The following is a 19,036-nucleotide window of genomic DNA, read 5'->3' as shown; positions in this document are numbered from 1 at the left end:
TAAACTGTTCTCAAAGATCACACAAGTGGAATTTTCCACTCGGACAATGTTCTCATTTTCTAGTCTTCTGTCACATTTTTTTTTTTTAGTTTGAAGTTTTAATGTCAAAATTATGTCTTAAAATAAGAATTAGGCAGTTTCATGCTATAAAAACCATTAGTTCTTTGCCAAAGGTTATGTTCTTTCATCCTCATTGGCACCACCTGTCAGCATCTTCTTTAAAGATCGGTTTTTTCTTCATTGCGACACCGACAGTGGCTTGTTGGCTGTCCAGGTACGGTTTACAGCCTAAATGTATAACACTGTCAAACAAGAGCTCCACTGCTGTTTCACGGGCCTGGACACGATGAGTGAGTCCTAGAGTTTTCTGCACCTCCCGGAAGATCTTGGAGAGGCAGTACTGGAACTCATCACAGACGTTCTTGCTCTTGCCGCAGGTCTCATAGCACCTGTCGTGGTGGTTGCAGCACTTTGTCAGGGAAGGGATGCTGATACTAAGATGAACACCAAATAGTGGAGAGCCATATCCATTCGGTGGGGAGGGTTTAAAACCATAACGTGGGAAAAGCTTAAATCCATTACTGCGCTTATACTGACAGAGACTATCCCTGCCTCCCAGGAGGTCCAAGGCGGCATTTAGGTACATACCGATCTTGTGAACGCAGTTCCCTATAGTCTTTAGGGTGGCCCTCCAGTCGGTGGTCTGAGCCTCTTCCTGGCACCTGACCTCCGCAGTGTGGGCCAGGAGGAGGAAAGCCAGTGCGGGACACCGAAGCAGGGCCATCCGCGCAATGCCCAGCCGCGTAAGGACCACCAGTCCCCGGAGCCGCGCACGGCGCGACCCTACAAAGCCTCTGGGGCGCCCTAGGCAGCCACACGCGCAGTCCTGCCCCACTGCCCAGGCAATTCCGAGTCCACTCCTCTTTCCCAGCTAGGGGGCGGCCCTTGATGCCATTTCCGTGCTCTGGCGGGACCTCTTCTGTCACATTTCACAGTGGACCATTTCTCTGTCCTTTTCTTGGCTTCTGTGATATTGCACCCTGTCTTTCCCCTTCAGTTAGAACATTTCTTATGTGGAATCTCTGCCTCCTCCCTCTTTCTTAAATGTATTTGTTTCCAAAGGTTCTATTTACAGACATCTCTCCATATTGAATTCTTTGGCATCTTACTACCTTGATGCGGGACTGATTCCCATACCTGCATCTCAAATTTCTATAAGGGAGGGCAAGAGTGAAGTTTTTTTTTTTAAGATTTTATTTATGTATCTTTAGAGGGGAAGGGAAGGAGAGAGGGAGAGAAATATCAATGTATGGTTGCCTCTCGTGCATCCCCTGCTGGGAACTGGCCTGCAACCCAGGCATGTGCCCTGACTGGGAATCGAACTGCAATCCTTTGGTTCACAGGCCCGTGCTCAATCCACTGAGCTATACCAGCCAGGTCTAAGAGTAAAGTGTTTTAAGAATTTGGAGACTAAAGGTAGCAATGACTCACAAACTATAAAGCTACAACACTAAATAGTCTTCTAATCTACTCTAATAAGATTGCCCACATACGTATTTCCCAATGACTTGGGGATCAGAGCTCACTAGGTCACCTGATTGATTGATTGGTCTCTTGAATGACATTTTCTACAGGGTGGTTGTGTATGGAAGATGGATTCTGATGTCAGCTTCATTTCCAATTGTGAAGGGCAAGAAAATGGCATTCCAGTTTATTGCTGAGTCTTGTAAGTTTGGTATGAGGCAGTCTCCCGGGTTCCAATCAGTTACTGGGAAAAGATAGCCTGAGTTTCTGAACTTGCAAAGACTGAGGAGGAGGTGCCAGACTGGGATAACCCAGCCAAGGTACATCCTGCTTTGACGGGGCTGAGGCATGGCAGTCTTCAGTTTTGTACTCAACTCCAGTCTCACTTCTTACAGCCTGTTGGGAGTGGGTGCTTACATCTAACACTGCTCTATCCTACAGCCTCTAGTTTATAGCATATGGTTAATAAAATCCTCAGCAGATGCCCACAAATCTTCCATCCTGGATTGAGCCTTGTGAGGATGCTGGAGGTAGCACAGAGGTTAACAGGTAAGGGAAGGGTCCTGCTCTAAGGCCAAGGAAGGTGAAACAGTCAAAGTGCCAGCCTAAGAACATGCAGATTCAGTTTCACAGCCATCAGGATAACTTGTGAGTTTTGTGATTATATTAAAAGGTGTGGGGTTGACTTCCTCGCAAGTTCCCCTGACCGCCACAATGAGAGTAATCGACAGGCATAATGTGATCTGCTTGGGTAGGAGAAGTGGCCATTTTCCCAGAGGAAAAAGGCTGTGAGCAGTAGCCAGTTTCTCAGGGGAAAAAAGCATTGAGCCCACTCCTCTAGGGGCTTTTATTGGGTTGTAATGCACAGGAATACAGGGCAGCAAGGATCAAACATAACATTTCAAAGAAATCTGGGGGCTTGGTATGAGTCAGAGTCTGTCAGGAACAGTTTTAGGGTTTCCTGCTTGAACCCTTAACATATGAATGAAAGCACTCTTAGCAGAGCAGATTTCACAGGTTTATCAGGAAGTCTTTGTGATGCCAGATTTTTCCCCGCAGGACATGCTCTAGCAAGGCAAGGAGCTGCATCCTTCCCCATCAGGTATTCAGGATTAAGGGGATTAGAGCCAGGAAGCACTTCTCCCAGAGAACATGGGGACTCCAGCTATGTCGAAGCTTGGAGGGGGGTGTCCATTGCTCACTCTTTGTGCAGCCCCCCCTCCCCAGTCTGGCTTAGGTTGCTCCCCCACTGTGAGGGGTCTTACCCATCATTGACTTCTGACCAAGCTTTGGGGGCAGGGAGAGGAAACTGAGGCAGCATTTGCTACCAGAGACAAGCTTTGTCTCCTGTGGCTCACATTCCAAAGGTTGTTGCTCACCCTTAGCCACAAGGGGTGGAGATACAATTCCTAGAACAAGGCAGAGCTGTCTACAACAAAAAAGGGAAAGGAGTTCATTTGTGAGGGTAATTCTGCTTCATATTTCAAGCATATTAAATACAGCCATATTTAGCCACTAGAGCTGTGAACACAGGTATTGAGTGTGCATCTGTGTCATGATAAGGTGAACATGGGATAAATATAAAGGATAATTGCTAGGTGAAAGTGTTGATGGTGGGTTCTGTAAGACTTACCACTTTGTTAGTATGTTTTCTCCTTTGTGGCATGTCAGTTGCCAGGCAGCATATGTAGGGAATGGCCACTTTAAATTTAGGGCACTGGTGTTTAAGACACTTGGCTTTAGTCTTTTTTTTTTTTAATGTTTGCATACTTCTCTACAGAAAAATGGAGGTGTTCTCAACTGTGAAGAGAAAAAAGCTAGTGTTCTGTGTGCTCACGTTAGGATTCAGGAAGCCCTCTTTAGTGCTGTACCTCCAATATTTCAACTCCTGCTCTGTAAAATGGGGGCAATAAAGCAACTACTTCATATGGTTTTTGTGAGGATTAGTGAGTTAGTAACTGTGAATTACTCTTAGATGTATTTTCTCATATCACAATTTTTAAGTGTCTTTTTCTGCTTTAAACCCTTCCTGGGAAAAAGCAGCTATAAATAAAATTATACCCATTTTACAGGAGAAGAAACAGCCTCAGAGAGGTTAGGTACCTTGTAGAAAGAAAGTACAGCTTCTGATAGGTCTCAAAACCCAGGCCAATCAGAAACCTGAGCTCCTGAGCATTTTGGGGTCAAGTCCACAATTACTGCATTTGCTTTACTATATAGATGCAAACAGAGAGAGATTTACTAGATGCTGTGGCATGATATGCCTCATAAATTCATTTGATCTTGCTTAATTGCCCTGTGAGGTAGACAGGGATGGGACATGAGCATGGGTCTTGTCTAGCAAAGGTTGGGTACTTAGTAGCAGTGGAACTGAACATAGAAGAGGGTTGATATGGCTGAGGACTGCACTGCTAATGTCCACTGGAGCAGAAATATGAGGCTTTCCAAACTATGAAGTTCTAGATAGACCAAAGTGGACTAGCAGCCAAGGCAGGGTTGTATATGGAATACCCTTGGTAACCTCCAGCTAGTGAAGCCCTGTGTTGGTCCAGTGTACCCTTCTCACAAGCCTTTCCTCCCTGGGCCTGTGCTGTGACCACTCAGTATAGCCCAGTGGTTAAAGGTTCATGCTTCAGGTCCAGAAGATGGTGGCAAGGTTGGTGGAAGCTGAACCCACTTGGTGCACCCAGCTGGGACACCTAGCTGTCCTTCTGAAATACAGAGTGAACAGCCAACAGAATCCCAGCTAATAGGAAGTTTGAAAGCCAAAGTTGGCAAAGAATGTTTAGAAACAGACAGTAAGGAGATTTTGTAGGCCAAGGGGGAAAGTCCCTGAGCCCTGCTCCAGAAACTGTGGCTGCTGCAGGAGCATTGTAGGCAAGCTGGATCAGGGACTGTAACTTAGCAGCTTCCTCCCCTACCATACTGAGGAGGTCACAGAACCACACCAGGAGAGACCCAGATGCTTAAAGTCACTGGGAGGATAAAGATGCAGTGAGAGACACACTGCTGTGGTGTACCTTGGCTGGGACTGTGGCTGCTGGCTTGGACAGTACTAGAGAAACTGGGGAGCCAGATGACTCGTGGAGCTAGGAGAAGAGATGGGCCACAACGGACCTTGACCCAGATAGAGAGTTAGTCTGAGTGGGAAAGCTGAGTGCTTGTTAGGAATGTACAGCTGCAACCAAGAGGAATTCACTCAGAAAAGGTTCTCAGCCACCGTGCAAGGAGGGAGGAGGTGGGGAGCGATTTGCTTCCACTCAGGGCATCTTGTGACTGATCAAAGGGGGCCAGCAGGGACTCAGAGGTAGCAGCACCCAGAGAGACTTAGTTCAATAGGGGAACTACACTGCCCTGAAGGGACTTTGTGTGCATGGCCCAGGCCAACAAAGAGGGAGGGGGGCTATGATTTTCTCCCATTCAGTGCACCTCATGGAATAACCAAAGGGTTGCACAGTGATGTAGGTTATCGGTGCTGGCCTTGCATAAATGCACAGAGTGGATAGTGGACCACACAGCACTCTGAAGACATGGGCTGGAAACTGGGCACCTGTGAATATTGTAGCCCATACTGAGACCCATCCACAGGAAGGGGAACCACAGGAAGGGGAAAAAATGGAGACTGGCCCCTACTCTGCTGGCAGCAGCCAGAAGACCGGTACAACTGTTGGGCAGATTTAAAGTCAGCAGGAGGCCTTTTTTCCCTTTTTTTTTTCTCTTTTTTTTTTCAAGAGTAAGACAGTAAGACCTGGAGCTGTGAGAAGACCAAAGACAGATCCAGAAAGAAGTCAGAAGGCTGACACTAATGGCTCAAGCGAATTTCACTTTACTATCCTTCAGAACTTGCATTTTATTTTTTGTTATTTTTTTTTATTTCTCTTCCTTCTATTTAGTATCTTTCTTTTACTTGATTGGTTTTCTTTTTTCTCCTTTCATATTGCATTTTAATTTTTCTTTCACTTCACTCATATCCTAATAACACATTACTCTTGGTCTTTTACTTTTTATTCAGAGTCTGTATTTCTTATTATATTATTGTTATTCCAAAGCTAACACAACACCCTTCCCTGGTCTTAATCCAATTTGGCACCTTCCTGAGCTTTATTACCGTTGTGGTTAAATTAACTTCATTGTCTCACACACTATGCCAAGTTTCTATCCCTTCCTCTCACTGTATCACACAATCTAACCTCACATAAGTGCTTTGCTTTTCTAAAGTCAGCTCACATTCTTTTTCCTTTCTAATAAGAGTCTTCTCTCTTTTTCACCTTTTATAAAAAGTGGCTAGTTGGGTAAAATACCACAGTTATTGCTGTACTTCTCCAAAAGATCTCCTATCTGTTTTCTACTTGTTAGGACTTTAAATCCCATAGACTACTCTCCCTCTGTCTTATTCCATTTTGCCTTTGCCCTGCCCTGATCACACACAAGACAAGGTGGGAGTTGTGAATACAAGTAAACACACTGGAGGGGAGAACCCTTCAACAAGGAAACCATAAACAGGTAAAGCTGAAGTACAACAAGAAAGCCCAAACAAACAGAAGAAAGGGCAAACTTAGAGCATCCAGACAAGGAGATCAAAGAGAATACACCACTGAGTCCCACAGAACTCTTACCATAAAGGTCCACCCTACAAAGACAGCTAGCAAAGCAGAGCATCAGGAAACACAGAAACAAAGAGTTACCTAAAATGGGGACACAAAAAAAGAACACACAAAAGGAATGGAAGACTCCAGTAAAAAAGCTAAGTGAAATGGAGGCAAGCAAACAGATGTAGAATTCAAAAGAATCGTGATAAGGATGTTCAAGGAACTCACAACTACAAGGAACTGAGTGAGAACTACAATGGTATGAATAAGAAAACAAACTATAAACAAGAATCAGGAAGAAATGAAGAATACAATTTCTGAAATAAAAAATACTAGAAGGAATTATGAACAGGTTGGAGCAGAGGGCTGAATTAGTGAGCTGGAAGACAAGGTAGAAGGGAACACTCAAATATAGTAGCTGCATGGAAAAAGATTTAAAAAATACCAGAAGGAGAAGAAACAAGGGATAGAAACCCTGTTTGAAAAAATAATGACAGAAAACTTCCCAAACCTGGGGACGGGAAAACCTGCTTAGTTCAGAGGGTCCCAATCAAGATGAACCCAAAGAGGCCCACTCCAAGACACACCATAATTAAAATGACAAATCTTATAGACAATCTTTAAAGCATCAAGGAAGAAACAAGAAATTACATACAAGGGAGCCCCATCTAAAGGTTCCAAGCCAGAAGAAAATGGCAAGAAATACTCCAAGTAATGAAAACCAAAGGTGTGCAACCAAGACTACTCTATCCAGCAAAGCTCTCAATTAAAATGGAAGGCCAACTAAGGAGCTTCCCAGACAAAAGAAGCCTCAAAGAATACACCTCCTCCAAACCAGCTCTGCAACAGATGCTAAAGGGACTGCTTTAAGAAGAGGAAGAAAAAGAGAGAGAGAGAAACACAGGTACAAAGCAGGAAAAATGAACAAGTACCTATCAATAATAACCTTAAATGTTAATGAATTAAATGCTCCAATCAAAAGACATACCATAGCTGAATGGATAAGAAAGCATGACTTGCACATATGCTGCCTACAAGAGACCCACCTTAGAACAAAAGACCTACACAGACTGAAAGTGAAGGGTTAAAAAAATATCAAAGCAAATGGGCAGCAAAGAAAAGCTAGTGTAGCAATACTCATATCAGACAAAACAGACTTCAAAACAAAGGCCATAAAGAGACACAGAAGGTCACTACAAAATTCTCAAGGGAAGAATTTATCAAGAAGACATAAACATTATAAACATATATGTACCTACCCAACATAGGAGCACCCAAATATATAATGAAAATTTTGGAAGACTTCAAGAAAGAATTAGAGAGCGACACACTTGTACTAGAGAACTTTAACATCCCACAGTCAGAAATAGGTAGATCTTCCAAACAAAGTATCAACAAGGATACTGCAGCATTGAACAATACCCTAGATCAAATGGACTTAACTGATGTATATATAGAGAGCCCTTCATCCCAAAGAAGCTAACTAAACATTCTTTTCAAGTGCACATGGAGCATTTTCAAAAATAAACCACATGATATGACACAAAACAAGACTCAACAAATTCAAGAAAATTGAAATTATACCAAGCATTTTCTCTGACCACAAGGGACTGAAACTAGAAACCAACTTCAATGAAAAAAAAAACCCAAACACTCAAATTCATAGAGATTGAATAGCATGCTATTAAACAGTGAATGGGTTAAGAATAATATCAAGGAAGAAATCAGAAAGTTTCTGGAAACAAATGAAAATGAACTAACAACAGTCCAAAACTTATGGGACACAGCAAGAGCAGTCCTGAGAGGGAAGTTCATAGTGATACAGGCCTACCCAAAGAAGATGCAAACATTTCTTTTTTGGGGGAAGCATTTTATATCTCCTTCACTTTATTTTTTATTTTTTTTTAATTTTTATTTTATTGATTATGTCATTACAGTTGTTCTATTTCCCCCTTCATTCCCCTCCATCCTGCACCCCCCACCTCTACCATTCCTCCCCTTTAGTTTATGACCATGTGTCTCAAGTTCTTTGGATTCTATATTTCCCCTACTATTCTTGCCCTCCCCCTGTCTATTTTCTACCTACCATCTATGCTACTTATTTTCTGTACCTTATCCCCCCTTCTCCTCCTCCCACTCCCCTGTTGCTAACTCTCCATGAGATCTTCATTTCTATGGTTCTGCTCCCGATCTAGCTGTCCTCTTAGTTTGCTTTTTAGATGTGGTTGTTAATAACTGTGAGTCTGCTGTCCTTTCACTGTTCATATTTTTTATCTTCTTTTTCTTAGGTAAGTCCCTTTAACCTTCCATATAATAAGGGCTTGGTGATGATGAACTCCTTGAATTTGACCTTATCTGAAGACCTTATCACTTTATCTGTCCTTCCATTCTAAATGAAAGCTTTGCTGGATAGAGCAATCTTGGTTGTAGGTCTTTGGATTTCATGACTTGGAATACCTCTTTCCAGCCCCTTCTTGCCTGGAAGGTCTCCTTTGAGAAATCAGCTGACAGTCTGATGGGAACTCCTTTGTAGGAGACTGTCCCCTTGTCTGTTGCTGCTTCTAGAATTCTGTCCTTCATTTTAATGTTGGCTAATGTAATTGTGATGTGCCTTGGTGTGTTCCTTCTTGGGTCCAACTTCTTTGGGACTCTCTGAGCTTCCTGGATTTCCTGGAAGTCTATTGCCTTTGCCAGTTTGAGGAAATTCTCCTTTATTATTTGTTCAAATAAGTTTTCCACTGGTGGCTGTTCCTTTCCCCCTTCTGGTACCCCTATGATTCGGGTGTTGGAGCGTTTAAAAATGTCCTGGAGGTTTCTAAGTCTCTCCTCATTTTTTTGAATTCTTGTTTCTTCATATTTTCCCGTTTGGTCATTTTTTCCTTCCTTCTGGTTCACTCCCTTGATTTGAGTCTCAGTTTCCTTTTCATCACTATTTGTTTCCTGTGCAATTCCCTTCATTTCAATTAGTTTAATATGTTCCTCTAATTTGTGACTAAAATCAAACAGTTCTGTGAGCATCCTGATCACCAGTGTTTTGAACTGTGCATCTGAAAGTTTTGCTATTTCTTTCTCGCTTAGAGTTATGGGCTCTGGGGCTTTGAGATCTTGTTAAGCCATTTTTGGTCTGTTCACGCCCATTATGTATGAGGAGTGGAGCCTTAGGAGCGGGGCGGGGCCTCCAGGGCAGGGTCGCTGGGTTGTGACCCTGTATGTGGAGGTGGGGTCAGATTGAGGATATGGCGGCCCTTTCTGCTGCCTCCCATCACTGGGACCCACCTGTCCCATCTCACTGCCCACTCCCTCACCGGTCTATCTGCGCAGGAATGCGCCACCACATTCAACCCATGGCCCTTCGCCCTCACCGGACCCGCCGGTTGCTCACTGGGTCGGCACTTTGCACCCCCACGCCTGGGATCCGCGCACCTGAGTCCGTCTGACCGAGTTTTCCTATGCAACCCCGCTCCGCCAGCTGCTGGTTTTGCCCCTCTTACCAGTCAGGCTGAAGCATTCTTTGTTATCGGACTTCTGAAAAGTTCAATTTTCTGTGTTCTGGCTGTGTTTTCTGTTGCTAATATTTTGTTGTCTCTAAATTTGGTTGTGTGAGAAAGCACGGTGTCTCCACCTATGCCTCCATCTTGGCGGAAGAAAAAAAGTGCAAACATTTCAAATAAACAACCTAACCCTATGCCTACAAGAACTTGAGGACTAACAACAAAGACAGCCCAGAGCAAGCAGAAGGAAGGAAATAACCAACATCAGAGCAGAATTAAATGACATAGAGACTAAAAGAACAATTCAAAGGATCAGTAAATCCAGGAGCTGGGTCTTTGAAAAGATAAACAAAACAGACAAGCCTTTAAGCAGGCTCATCAAGAAAAAAAAGAAAGGACCCAAATAAATAAAGTGAGAAATGAAAGAGAAGAGATTACAACCGATACCTCAGAAATACAAAGGATTGTAAGAAATTACTACGAAGAACTGTATGCCAGGAAATTTGAAAACCTGGGTGATATGGACAAATTTCTAGAAAAATATAAACTTCCAAAACTGAATGAAGAAGCAGAAAACCTGAACAGACTGGTAATAGTTGGTGAAATTGAAGCAGTAATAAAAAAAAACTCCCAGCACACAAAAAACCCTGGACCAGATGGTTTCACAGCAGAATTTTACAAAGTATTTAAGGAAGAGTTAACCTCTATCCTTCACAGACTACTCCAAAAAACTGAAGAAGAGGGAAGACTCATAAACTCTTTTTATGAAGCCAGGAACATCCTAATCCCAAAACCAGATAAAAGCACAACAAAGAAAGAAAACTGCAGATCAATATTGCTGATGAACATAGATGCTAAAATCCTCAACAAAATATTGGCAAACGGGGACTTCCGCCAAGATGGAGGTTTAAGGTGGATGTGCCTTGCCTCCTCTCACAACCAAGTTTAAGGACAACTAAATATTAGCATCAGAAAACACAACCAGAACACGGAAAACTGAACTTTTCAGAAGTCCGCAAACAACAAATTCTTCGGCCCGACCGGTAAGGGGCGAAACCGGCGGGTGAGGAGTTACAAAGAAGAACTCGATCGACCCGGGCGCGGGCGCGGAATCCAGACGCGCGAATCCAGTCGCACGGGTTCCAAACCCAGGATTGGACCTAGTGAGCAGCCCACCGGGTGAGCGACTACGGAGGAGTCAGTGGGGAGGCGGTGGCAGCGAGTTGACTGTGGGTGCCCGGTTACGCGTGGGTGAGGGAGTGAGCGGTGGGACCGGCTGCGGCTGCGGAGGCGGCGCCATTTTCCCCGCTCTGACCACGCCCCCACATACAGCGTCACAACCCAGCGACCTGGGACTCCAAGGCGCCGCTTCTCTCACTTAAAGGGCCAGAACAGACCAAAAATGTCGCAGGGGGACCTCAAAGTCCCGGAGATAAATCTAAGTGACGAAGAAATAGCAAATCTCTCAGATGCACAGTTTAAAACACTGGTCATCAGCTTCCTCACAGATCTGGTGAACTATAGCCACAAATTAGAGAAACATATGAAGGCTAAATTAAGGGAAATGAATGGAATTCCACAGGAAACCCATAGAGATGAAAAAAAAACTGGGACTCAACTCAATGGAGTGAACCAGAAGGAAGAAAAAAATGATCAATCAGAAAGGAATGAAGAAATAAGAATTCAGAAAAATGAGGAGAAGCTTAGGAACTTCCAGGACATCTATAAACGCTCCAATATCCGAATTATAGGGGTACCAGAAGGGGGAAAGACACAACCACCAGTGGAAAAACTATTTGAACAAATAATAAAAGAAAATTTCCCCAATCTGGCAAAGGAAACAGACTTCCAAGAAATCCAAGAAGCCCAGAGAGTACCAAAAAAGTTGGACTCAAGAAGAAACACACCAAGGCATATCATAATTACATTAGCCAAAATTAAAACGAAGGAGAGAATCCTGGAAGCAGCAAGAGCTAAGGGGACAATCACCTACAAAGGAGTCCCCATCAGGCTGTCAGCAGATTTCTCAAAAGAGACCTTACAGGCAAGAAGGGGCTGGAAAGAAATATTCCAAGTCATGAAAACTAAAGACCTACAACCAAGATTGCTCTACCCAGCAAAACTTTCATTTAGAACGGAAGGACAGATAAGGTGCTTCTCAGATAAGACCAAATTCAAGGAGTTCATCATCACCAAGCCCTTATTATATGAAATGTTAAAGGGACTTATCTAAGAAAAAGAAGTTAAAGAAACATGAACAGTGAAAGGACAACAAACTCACAGTTATTAACAACCACACCTAAAACGAAAGCAAACTAAAAGGACAGCTAGATCAGGAGTGGAAACATAGAAATGAAGATCTCAAGGAGGGTTAGCAACAGGGGAGTGGGAGGAGGAGACGGGGAGAGAAGGTACAGAAAACAAGTAGCATAGACAGTAGATAGAAAATAGATGGGGGGGCAAGAATAGTATGGGAAATATAGAACCTAAAGGACTTGAGACACATGGACATAAGCTAAAGGGGGGGTAATGGGGGGGTTGAGGGGACAGGGTGGAGGGGAATGAAGGGGGGAATAGAACAACTGTAACAGCATAAACAATTCAAAAAAATAAATAAATTTATTTAATTAAAAAAATATTGGCAAACAATACATTAAAAATATCACACACCATGATCAAGTGGGATTCATCCCATGGATGCAAGGATGGTACAATATTCTCAAGTCAGTAAATGTAATACATCACATAAACAAAAACAAAGAAAAAACTCACAGGATCATATCCATTGATACAGAAAAAGCTTTTGATAAGGTATAGCACCCATTTATGATGAAAACACTCAGCAAAGTGGGAATAAAGGGAGCATTCCTCAACATAAAAACCATGTATGAGACACCTACAACCAATGGGCCCAACCTACACCTTTCCCACTAAGATCAGGAACAAGACAGGATGTCTGATTTCACCACTTTTATTCAACGTAGTATTGGAAGTCCTAGTGACAAAGATAAGAAAAAGAAATAAAAGGCATTAAAACTGGAAAGGAGGAATTAAAACTGTTACTGTTTGCAGGTGACATGATAGTGCACATAGAAAACCCTATGGATTCCACCAAAAAACTGCTCAACCTAATAAGTGAATTTGACAAAACAGTGGAATACAAAATCAATCTTCAGAAATTGAAGGCATTTTTGTATACTAGCAATGAGATATGAGAAACAGAAATCAGGAATAGAAACCCTGATTTTCAATAGCAATGAGAAAAATAAAGTACCTAGGAATAAACCTAACCAAGGAGCTGAAATATCTGTACTCAGAACACTACACAACACTGAAGAAAGAAATTAAGGAAGACACAAATAAATGGAGGCATATACTGGGTTCATGGAGTGAAAGAATTAACATCATTAAAATGTCCATACTACCCAAAGCAATTTATAGATTCAACACAATCCCTGTTAAAATACCAGAAACATATTTCAGATATAGAACAAACATCTCAAACATTTGTATGGAAACTTCCGGCAAAGATAGAGGCATAAGTAGACATACTGTGCCTCCTCACACAACCAAAATAAGGACAACAAAAATTTAGAAACAAGATAACAACCAGAACTGACAGAAAATTGAACTTCATGGAAGTTGGATAGCCAAGGAGCTGAAATAAACACATTTATCCAGACCAGTAGGCAGGGCGGAGTCGGGCGGCCCAGCAGAGAGTGGTCTTGGCACAGGAAGTGGTGGCACTGGGCGCGCAAGGCACCCTGGGCGTGCAGGCGGGGGCTGGCAGACCCTGGGCATGGGGTGGCAACATGCAGGCTCAGTGAGGTGGTGACCGTGAAGCTTTGCACTGCACACAAGTCGGCTGGCTAACTGGTGGCAGTCCCACATTCGTGCGCAGATAACTGGGGAGTGAGACAGACCTTGAAACCCAGGGTTCCAGCGCTGGGAAATAAAGCCTGGAAACACCGATTGAAAACACCTGTAGGGGTCGAGGTGCAGGGAGAGACTCCCAGCCTAACAGGAAAGTTCATTGGAGACACCTAAAACATATACAAGCCCTCCCACCTGGGAATCAGCACCAGAAAGTCCCAGTTTGCTTGGGGAAAGCAGTGGAAGGGACTGAAATCTGACAGAGAGTGGAGCAAGCGCCATTGTGCCCTCTGTGACCCCGCCCCCAGATACTGTGTTACAGCCCAGTGACTGGGTTGCCCTGCCCTGGTGAGCACCTAAGGCTCCGTCTTTCATATGTAACACACATGACAAGACAAAAAAAAATGGCCAAATGAAAGAACAGATCAAAGCTCCAGAAATAATACAACTAAGTGACAAAGAGATAGCCAACCTATCAGATGCACAGTTCAAAACATTGGTGATTAGGATGCTCACACAACTGGTTGATTATAGTCACAAATTAGAGGAACATATGAAGGCTAAACTAATTGAAATGAATGGAAATGCACAGGAAACCAATAGTAATGGAAAGGAAACTGGGACTCAAATCAATGGAGTGGACCAGAAGGAGGATAAAAATGACCAAACAGAAAAGAATGAAGAAACAAGAATTTGAAAAAATGAGAAGAGGCTTACTTAGGAACCTCCAGGACATCTTTAAACGCTCCAACATCCAAATTATAGGGGTACCAAAAGGGGAAGAGGAACAGCCACAAGTGGAACACTTATTTGAACAAATAATAAAGGAGAATTTCCCCAATCTATTTCCTTTCCCCAAAGGAAATAGACTTCCAGGAAATCCAGGAAGCTCAGAGAGTCCCAAAGAAGTTGGACCCAAGAAGGAACACACCAAGGCACATCATCATTATATTAGCCAAGATTAAAATGAAGGAGAAAATCCTAGAAGCAGCAAGAGCTAAGGGGACAGTCACCTACAAAGGAGTTCCCATCAGACTGTCAGCTGATTTCTCAAAAGAGACCTTACAGGCAAGAAGGGGCTGGAAAGAAGTATTCCAAGTCATGAAATCCAAAGACCTACAACCAAGATTGCTCTATCCAGCAAAGCTTTCATTTAGAATGGAAGGGCAGATAAAGTGCTTTTCAGATAAGGTCAAGTTCAAGGAGTTCATCATCACCAAGCCCTTATTATATGAAATGTTAAAGGGACTTACCTAAGAAAAAGAAGATAAAAAAGATGAACAGTGAAAGGACAGCAGACTCACAATTATTGACAACCACACCTAAAACAGAAACAAAAACAAATTAAGCAAACAACTAGAACAGGAATGGAACAGTACCACAGAATCGGAGATTACATGGAGGATTAGCAACAGGGCAGTGGGAGGAGGAGAGAGGGGGGAAAGGTACAGAGAATAAGTAGCATAGATGGTAGGTAGAAGATAGGGGGAGGGCAAGAATAGTATGGGAAATGTAAAAGTGAAAGAACTTAAGACACATGGACATGAACTAAAGGGGCGGGATGTGGGTGGGAGAGGGTGTGCAGGGTGGAGGGGAATGAAGGGGGGAATGGGACAACTGTAATAGCATAATCAATAAAATATATTTAAAACATTAAAAAAATAAGCATACAGTAAAAAATATTATAGGAACCCATAAATGACCCTAAATAGCTGTAACGATGTTGAAAAAGAAGAACAAAGTATCAGGTATCACAATACCTGAGGGAAAACTATATTACAAAGCCACTATGATCAAAACAGTCTGCTACTGGCATAAAAACATGACATATAGATCAATGGAACAGAATAGAAAACTCAGAAATAAACCCAAGTCTACTGATATTCAACAAAGGGGGCAGAAAGCACAAAATGGAGTAAAAATAGCCTCTTCAACAAATGGTGTTAGGAAACCTGGGCAGGTACATGCAAAAAAATGAAACTTGACCACCAACTTATACCATACACAAAAATAAACTCAAGGTGGATGAAGAACTTAAATATAAGTCACAACACCATAAAAGTTCTAGAGGAGAACATAGAGAGGAAAATCTCAGATATTCTACACAGCAATATTTTCACCAGTATGTCCCCTAGAGCAAAGAAATAAAGGAAAGACTAAAAAAATGGGACTTCATAAAAAACAAAAGCAGCTTCTGCACAGCTAAAGGAAACATCAGCAAAATGAAAGGGGAACCAACATATGGAAAATATATTTGCAAATAATACCTTGGACAAAAGTTTGATCTCCAAAATATATAAAGAACTCACACAAATCCACCTCAGGAAGACAAAAAACCCAATGATAAAATGGGCAAGGAATCTGAACAGACAGTTCTCCAAAGAAGACATAAAGAGGGCCCAGAGACATGTGAAAGCATGCTCATTTGCATCACTAGCATCACTAGCCATCAGAGAGATGCAAATTAAAACCATGGTCCAATGGTTTTAATTGAGATACCACAATAAGATACAACTTCACACCAGTCAGAATGTCCATCATAACCAAATCAACAAACAACAAGTTCTGGCGATGTTGTCAAGAAAAGGGAACCCTAGTGCACTATTGGTGGGAATGCAGACTGGTGCAGCCACTGTGGAAAACAGTATGAAATTTCCTTAGAAAACTAAAAATGGCACTGCGTATTCACATGGCAATTCCACTGCTGGGATTATACCCTAAGAATCCTGAAACATCAGTTCAAAAGAACCTATGCACCCCAATGTTCATAGCAGCATAATTTATAACAGCCCAGTGCTGAAAGCAACCTAAGTGCCCATCAGTAAATGAGCTGATCAAAAACTGTGGTACATTTACACAATGGAATACTACAAAGCAGAAAGAAAGAAGGAGCTCCTACCCTTTGCAGCAGCATGGATGGAACTGGAGAACATTATGCTAAGTGGTGAAAGACAAATACTGTATGTATTCACCTATAAGTGGAACCTAATCAACAAAATAAACAAGCAAGCAAAATATATCCAGAGACATTGAAATAAAGAACAAACTGATAGTAGCCAGAGATGTGGGGAGAGAGGTACTGGGGGAAATTAGGGGAAGGGTCGTCAAGGAACATGTATAAAGGACACATGGACAAAGCTGAAGAGGGTAGGTTCAAGGGTGGGAGGTGTGCATGAGTGCTAGGGATGGGAGTGTTGGGTAGAAAATAAAGACAACTGTACTTGAACAATAAAAAAAGTACAGTACAGGGAATATAGTCAATAATATTCTAATAACTATGTATGGCATCACATGCATGTAAGATTTATTGGGGATCACTTTATCATATTAATATAAATGTCTAACCACTATGCTGTATGCCTAAAACTAATGTGTTACTGCATATAATGTTAATTAAAAAAATAAAATTTAAAAACTAAAAAAAATTCAAGCTTCAATGCAGTGGTCTTCAAATTCGTTTTGTATATTTTTGAACATATATCTCAAGATGTGTACTTACTTCTAAAGCATAACAATGGTTTTTTGACTAATATACTTTAAAACAGTGTATAAAATATGCATGAGATATACTTTATCTCATTTATATTTTTATACACGAGATAAAAATATATCTAATATTTAATTTAAAATATTGGGTTATCTCTTGCACCCCACTTTGCTAATTTCTGCTCCCAAGGACCAGCTGTGTGAAGTTGCACAACTTCATTAACCTCTCCAAGCTTCAGTTTTCTCATTTGGAAAAATAAGGCTATAAAATTATATGAGGATTTTTAGGGTTAAACAAGATAATTCAGGTAAAGCTTTTAATGCTCAAAAGAAGAAAACTCTTTCCTTTCTCCCCAAGCTTGAGTATTAGAATTCAATCTCTGTAGCTTCTTCTATTTTGCTATGCTGAAAATAGATTCAGGTCCTTTTCATTGGAAAGTTTCTCTAAAAGAGCTAGCTGGCGACTATCAATATCAAACATGGGGAAGTTACACAGGTTTCCACACTTTTCATAGTAGTTATGTTTAGTTTGGAATTCCTGATTTCCCACCTTGAGTGTACATGGAAGCCTATTAGAGCATTTTCCTCATCATCTAAACACACTTACACTGATAAAAATAATACTATGTGCAAAACACTATTTCAAGCACCTTACATAGTAATATTATGTCAGTCCTCATAACCATTGAATTTGGTGTCTTTGTTATCTCCAATTTGTAAAATGATTTGCCCAAGGTCGTAAAGCTAGGTAGCTATGGAACCAGAACTCAAACTTAGATACATTGAAACTCCAGAGTCTGCTTTTAACCACTATACTGGGGTCCTCCTGAAGGTACTGGGGGCAGAGATCTTGTTTGGGGTGTGGCTGTAGCTTCACGATTACAACAGCACTTGCTGCATAGCTTATTGAATTAGCAGATGGATGGACAAACAGAAGTAACGTGGATGCGCCCTCTTAAAGTTGTAGAGTAGGCCCCGGAAGCACGCTCGCTCGCAGGGAAGCCTGGGAGTGCTCTCCCCCGTCAGCCCTCGCGACGGCAAACGCACTCTGTCACTTCCGGTTCTGGCCCCACCTCCCCACCGCCGAGGCTTCAGCAAATCGCCCCTAACGCCAAGCTGTTTCTCCGCCCTCCGCTGCCATGGCGGCAGCTCCGCCACTCTCCAAGGCCGAGTATCTGAAGCGTTACTTGTCCAGGGCAGATTCCGGCGTCGGCGGGGGCTCGGAGTCCATTCTCAAGCGTCGCAAAAGGCGGCCTAAGCCCGGCAAGGGGTGAGTTGGGCCTGGCGGGGGCTCGGCCCCCCACACCTCTCCAACCCTTCCCTCGACCCCCGGCTCTTCCTCCTACGCACGGTGCGGCCTCGCTCTGCTGCGGGCTCGTTGGAGCCTGCCGGAGCCCGGAGCTCGCCCAGACCTCGCTCGCGCAGACCTCGCTCGCGCCTCCGGGCATTCTCTTCGGTTCAAGCCAGGCTGTGACCTGCATTATTCGTTTCTCGCCTTTACAGTCTTTAGTTCGCTCCCGCAGAGAATGAATATCGTGCCCCAAGAATAAGGGTGGAGCTAATTCAAAGCCTCTGTGTCTGGGTATTTAGGACCCAGAACCTGCTCCGACCCTCCAGTCCCAAGGACTGTGGTCCTGAGTCAGAAGCCTATACTCACTTGCTGTTAACTCAGTACTGCTACTACCGACAGTAACTAACATTTAGACAGTTCTTGTCATATGCCAGGCATTATTCTAGGTATTTTAGACATGAATTATTTAAGCTTTGGAGTGTTAGGGCATAGTGGATTAGGATGGAGACTGAACCCAATATGACTGGCGTCCTTTTAAGAAGAGAAAAATCTGGATACAGAAACTGGCAGAGGGAAAACAACCATGTGAAGGTGGAGGCTGGGATAGACTGACAGCAATTAACCAAGGTATGCCTAGGGTTGACAGACGGAAGAATTAAGGAAATCCTGTACTTTACAGCCCAGTGGACAGTTGCCTTGCAGATACCTTGTGATTTCAGACTTCAAGCCTCCAGAGCAATGAGAGACATTTCTGTTGTTTTAAGCCACTCTGTTTGCCCTCA

General features: G+C 42.8%; 1 protein-coding gene and 1 pseudogene across 2 annotated transcripts in view; one reads left to right on the top strand and one right to left on the bottom strand.

The window, feature by feature from the left end:
• Positions 1-218: 218 nt before the first annotated feature.
• Positions 219-787, bottom strand: LOC119054822 (group XIIA secretory phospholipase A2-like; annotated as a pseudogene).
• Positions 788-18,049: 17,262 nt separating this feature from the next.
• BUD13 (BUD13 homolog) overlaps positions 18,050-19,036 on the top strand; it is a 42,029-nt gene continuing 41,042 nt past the window's right edge. Inside the window, exon 1 of one of the 2 annotated variants that reach the window (XM_037152874.2) lies at positions 18,050-18,233. In XM_037152874.2, coding sequence (XP_037008769.2) covers positions 18,103-18,233 — 131 coding nt within the window. In that variant the 5' untranslated portion in view covers positions 18,050-18,102. The remainder of the gene's footprint in view (positions 18,234-19,036) is intronic. The other variant, XM_053672978.1, reaches the window with a different exon arrangement.

Source organism: Artibeus jamaicensis, unplaced genomic scaffold (assembly GCF_021234435.1).
Source record: "Artibeus jamaicensis isolate MK-2021 breed Jamaican fruit bat unplaced genomic scaffold, CSHL_Jam_final contig_196, whole genome shotgun sequence".
Taxonomy (NCBI): domain Eukaryota; kingdom Metazoa; phylum Chordata; class Mammalia; order Chiroptera; family Phyllostomidae; genus Artibeus; species Artibeus jamaicensis.
This window is presented reverse-complemented; position numbering and strand designations above follow the sequence as displayed.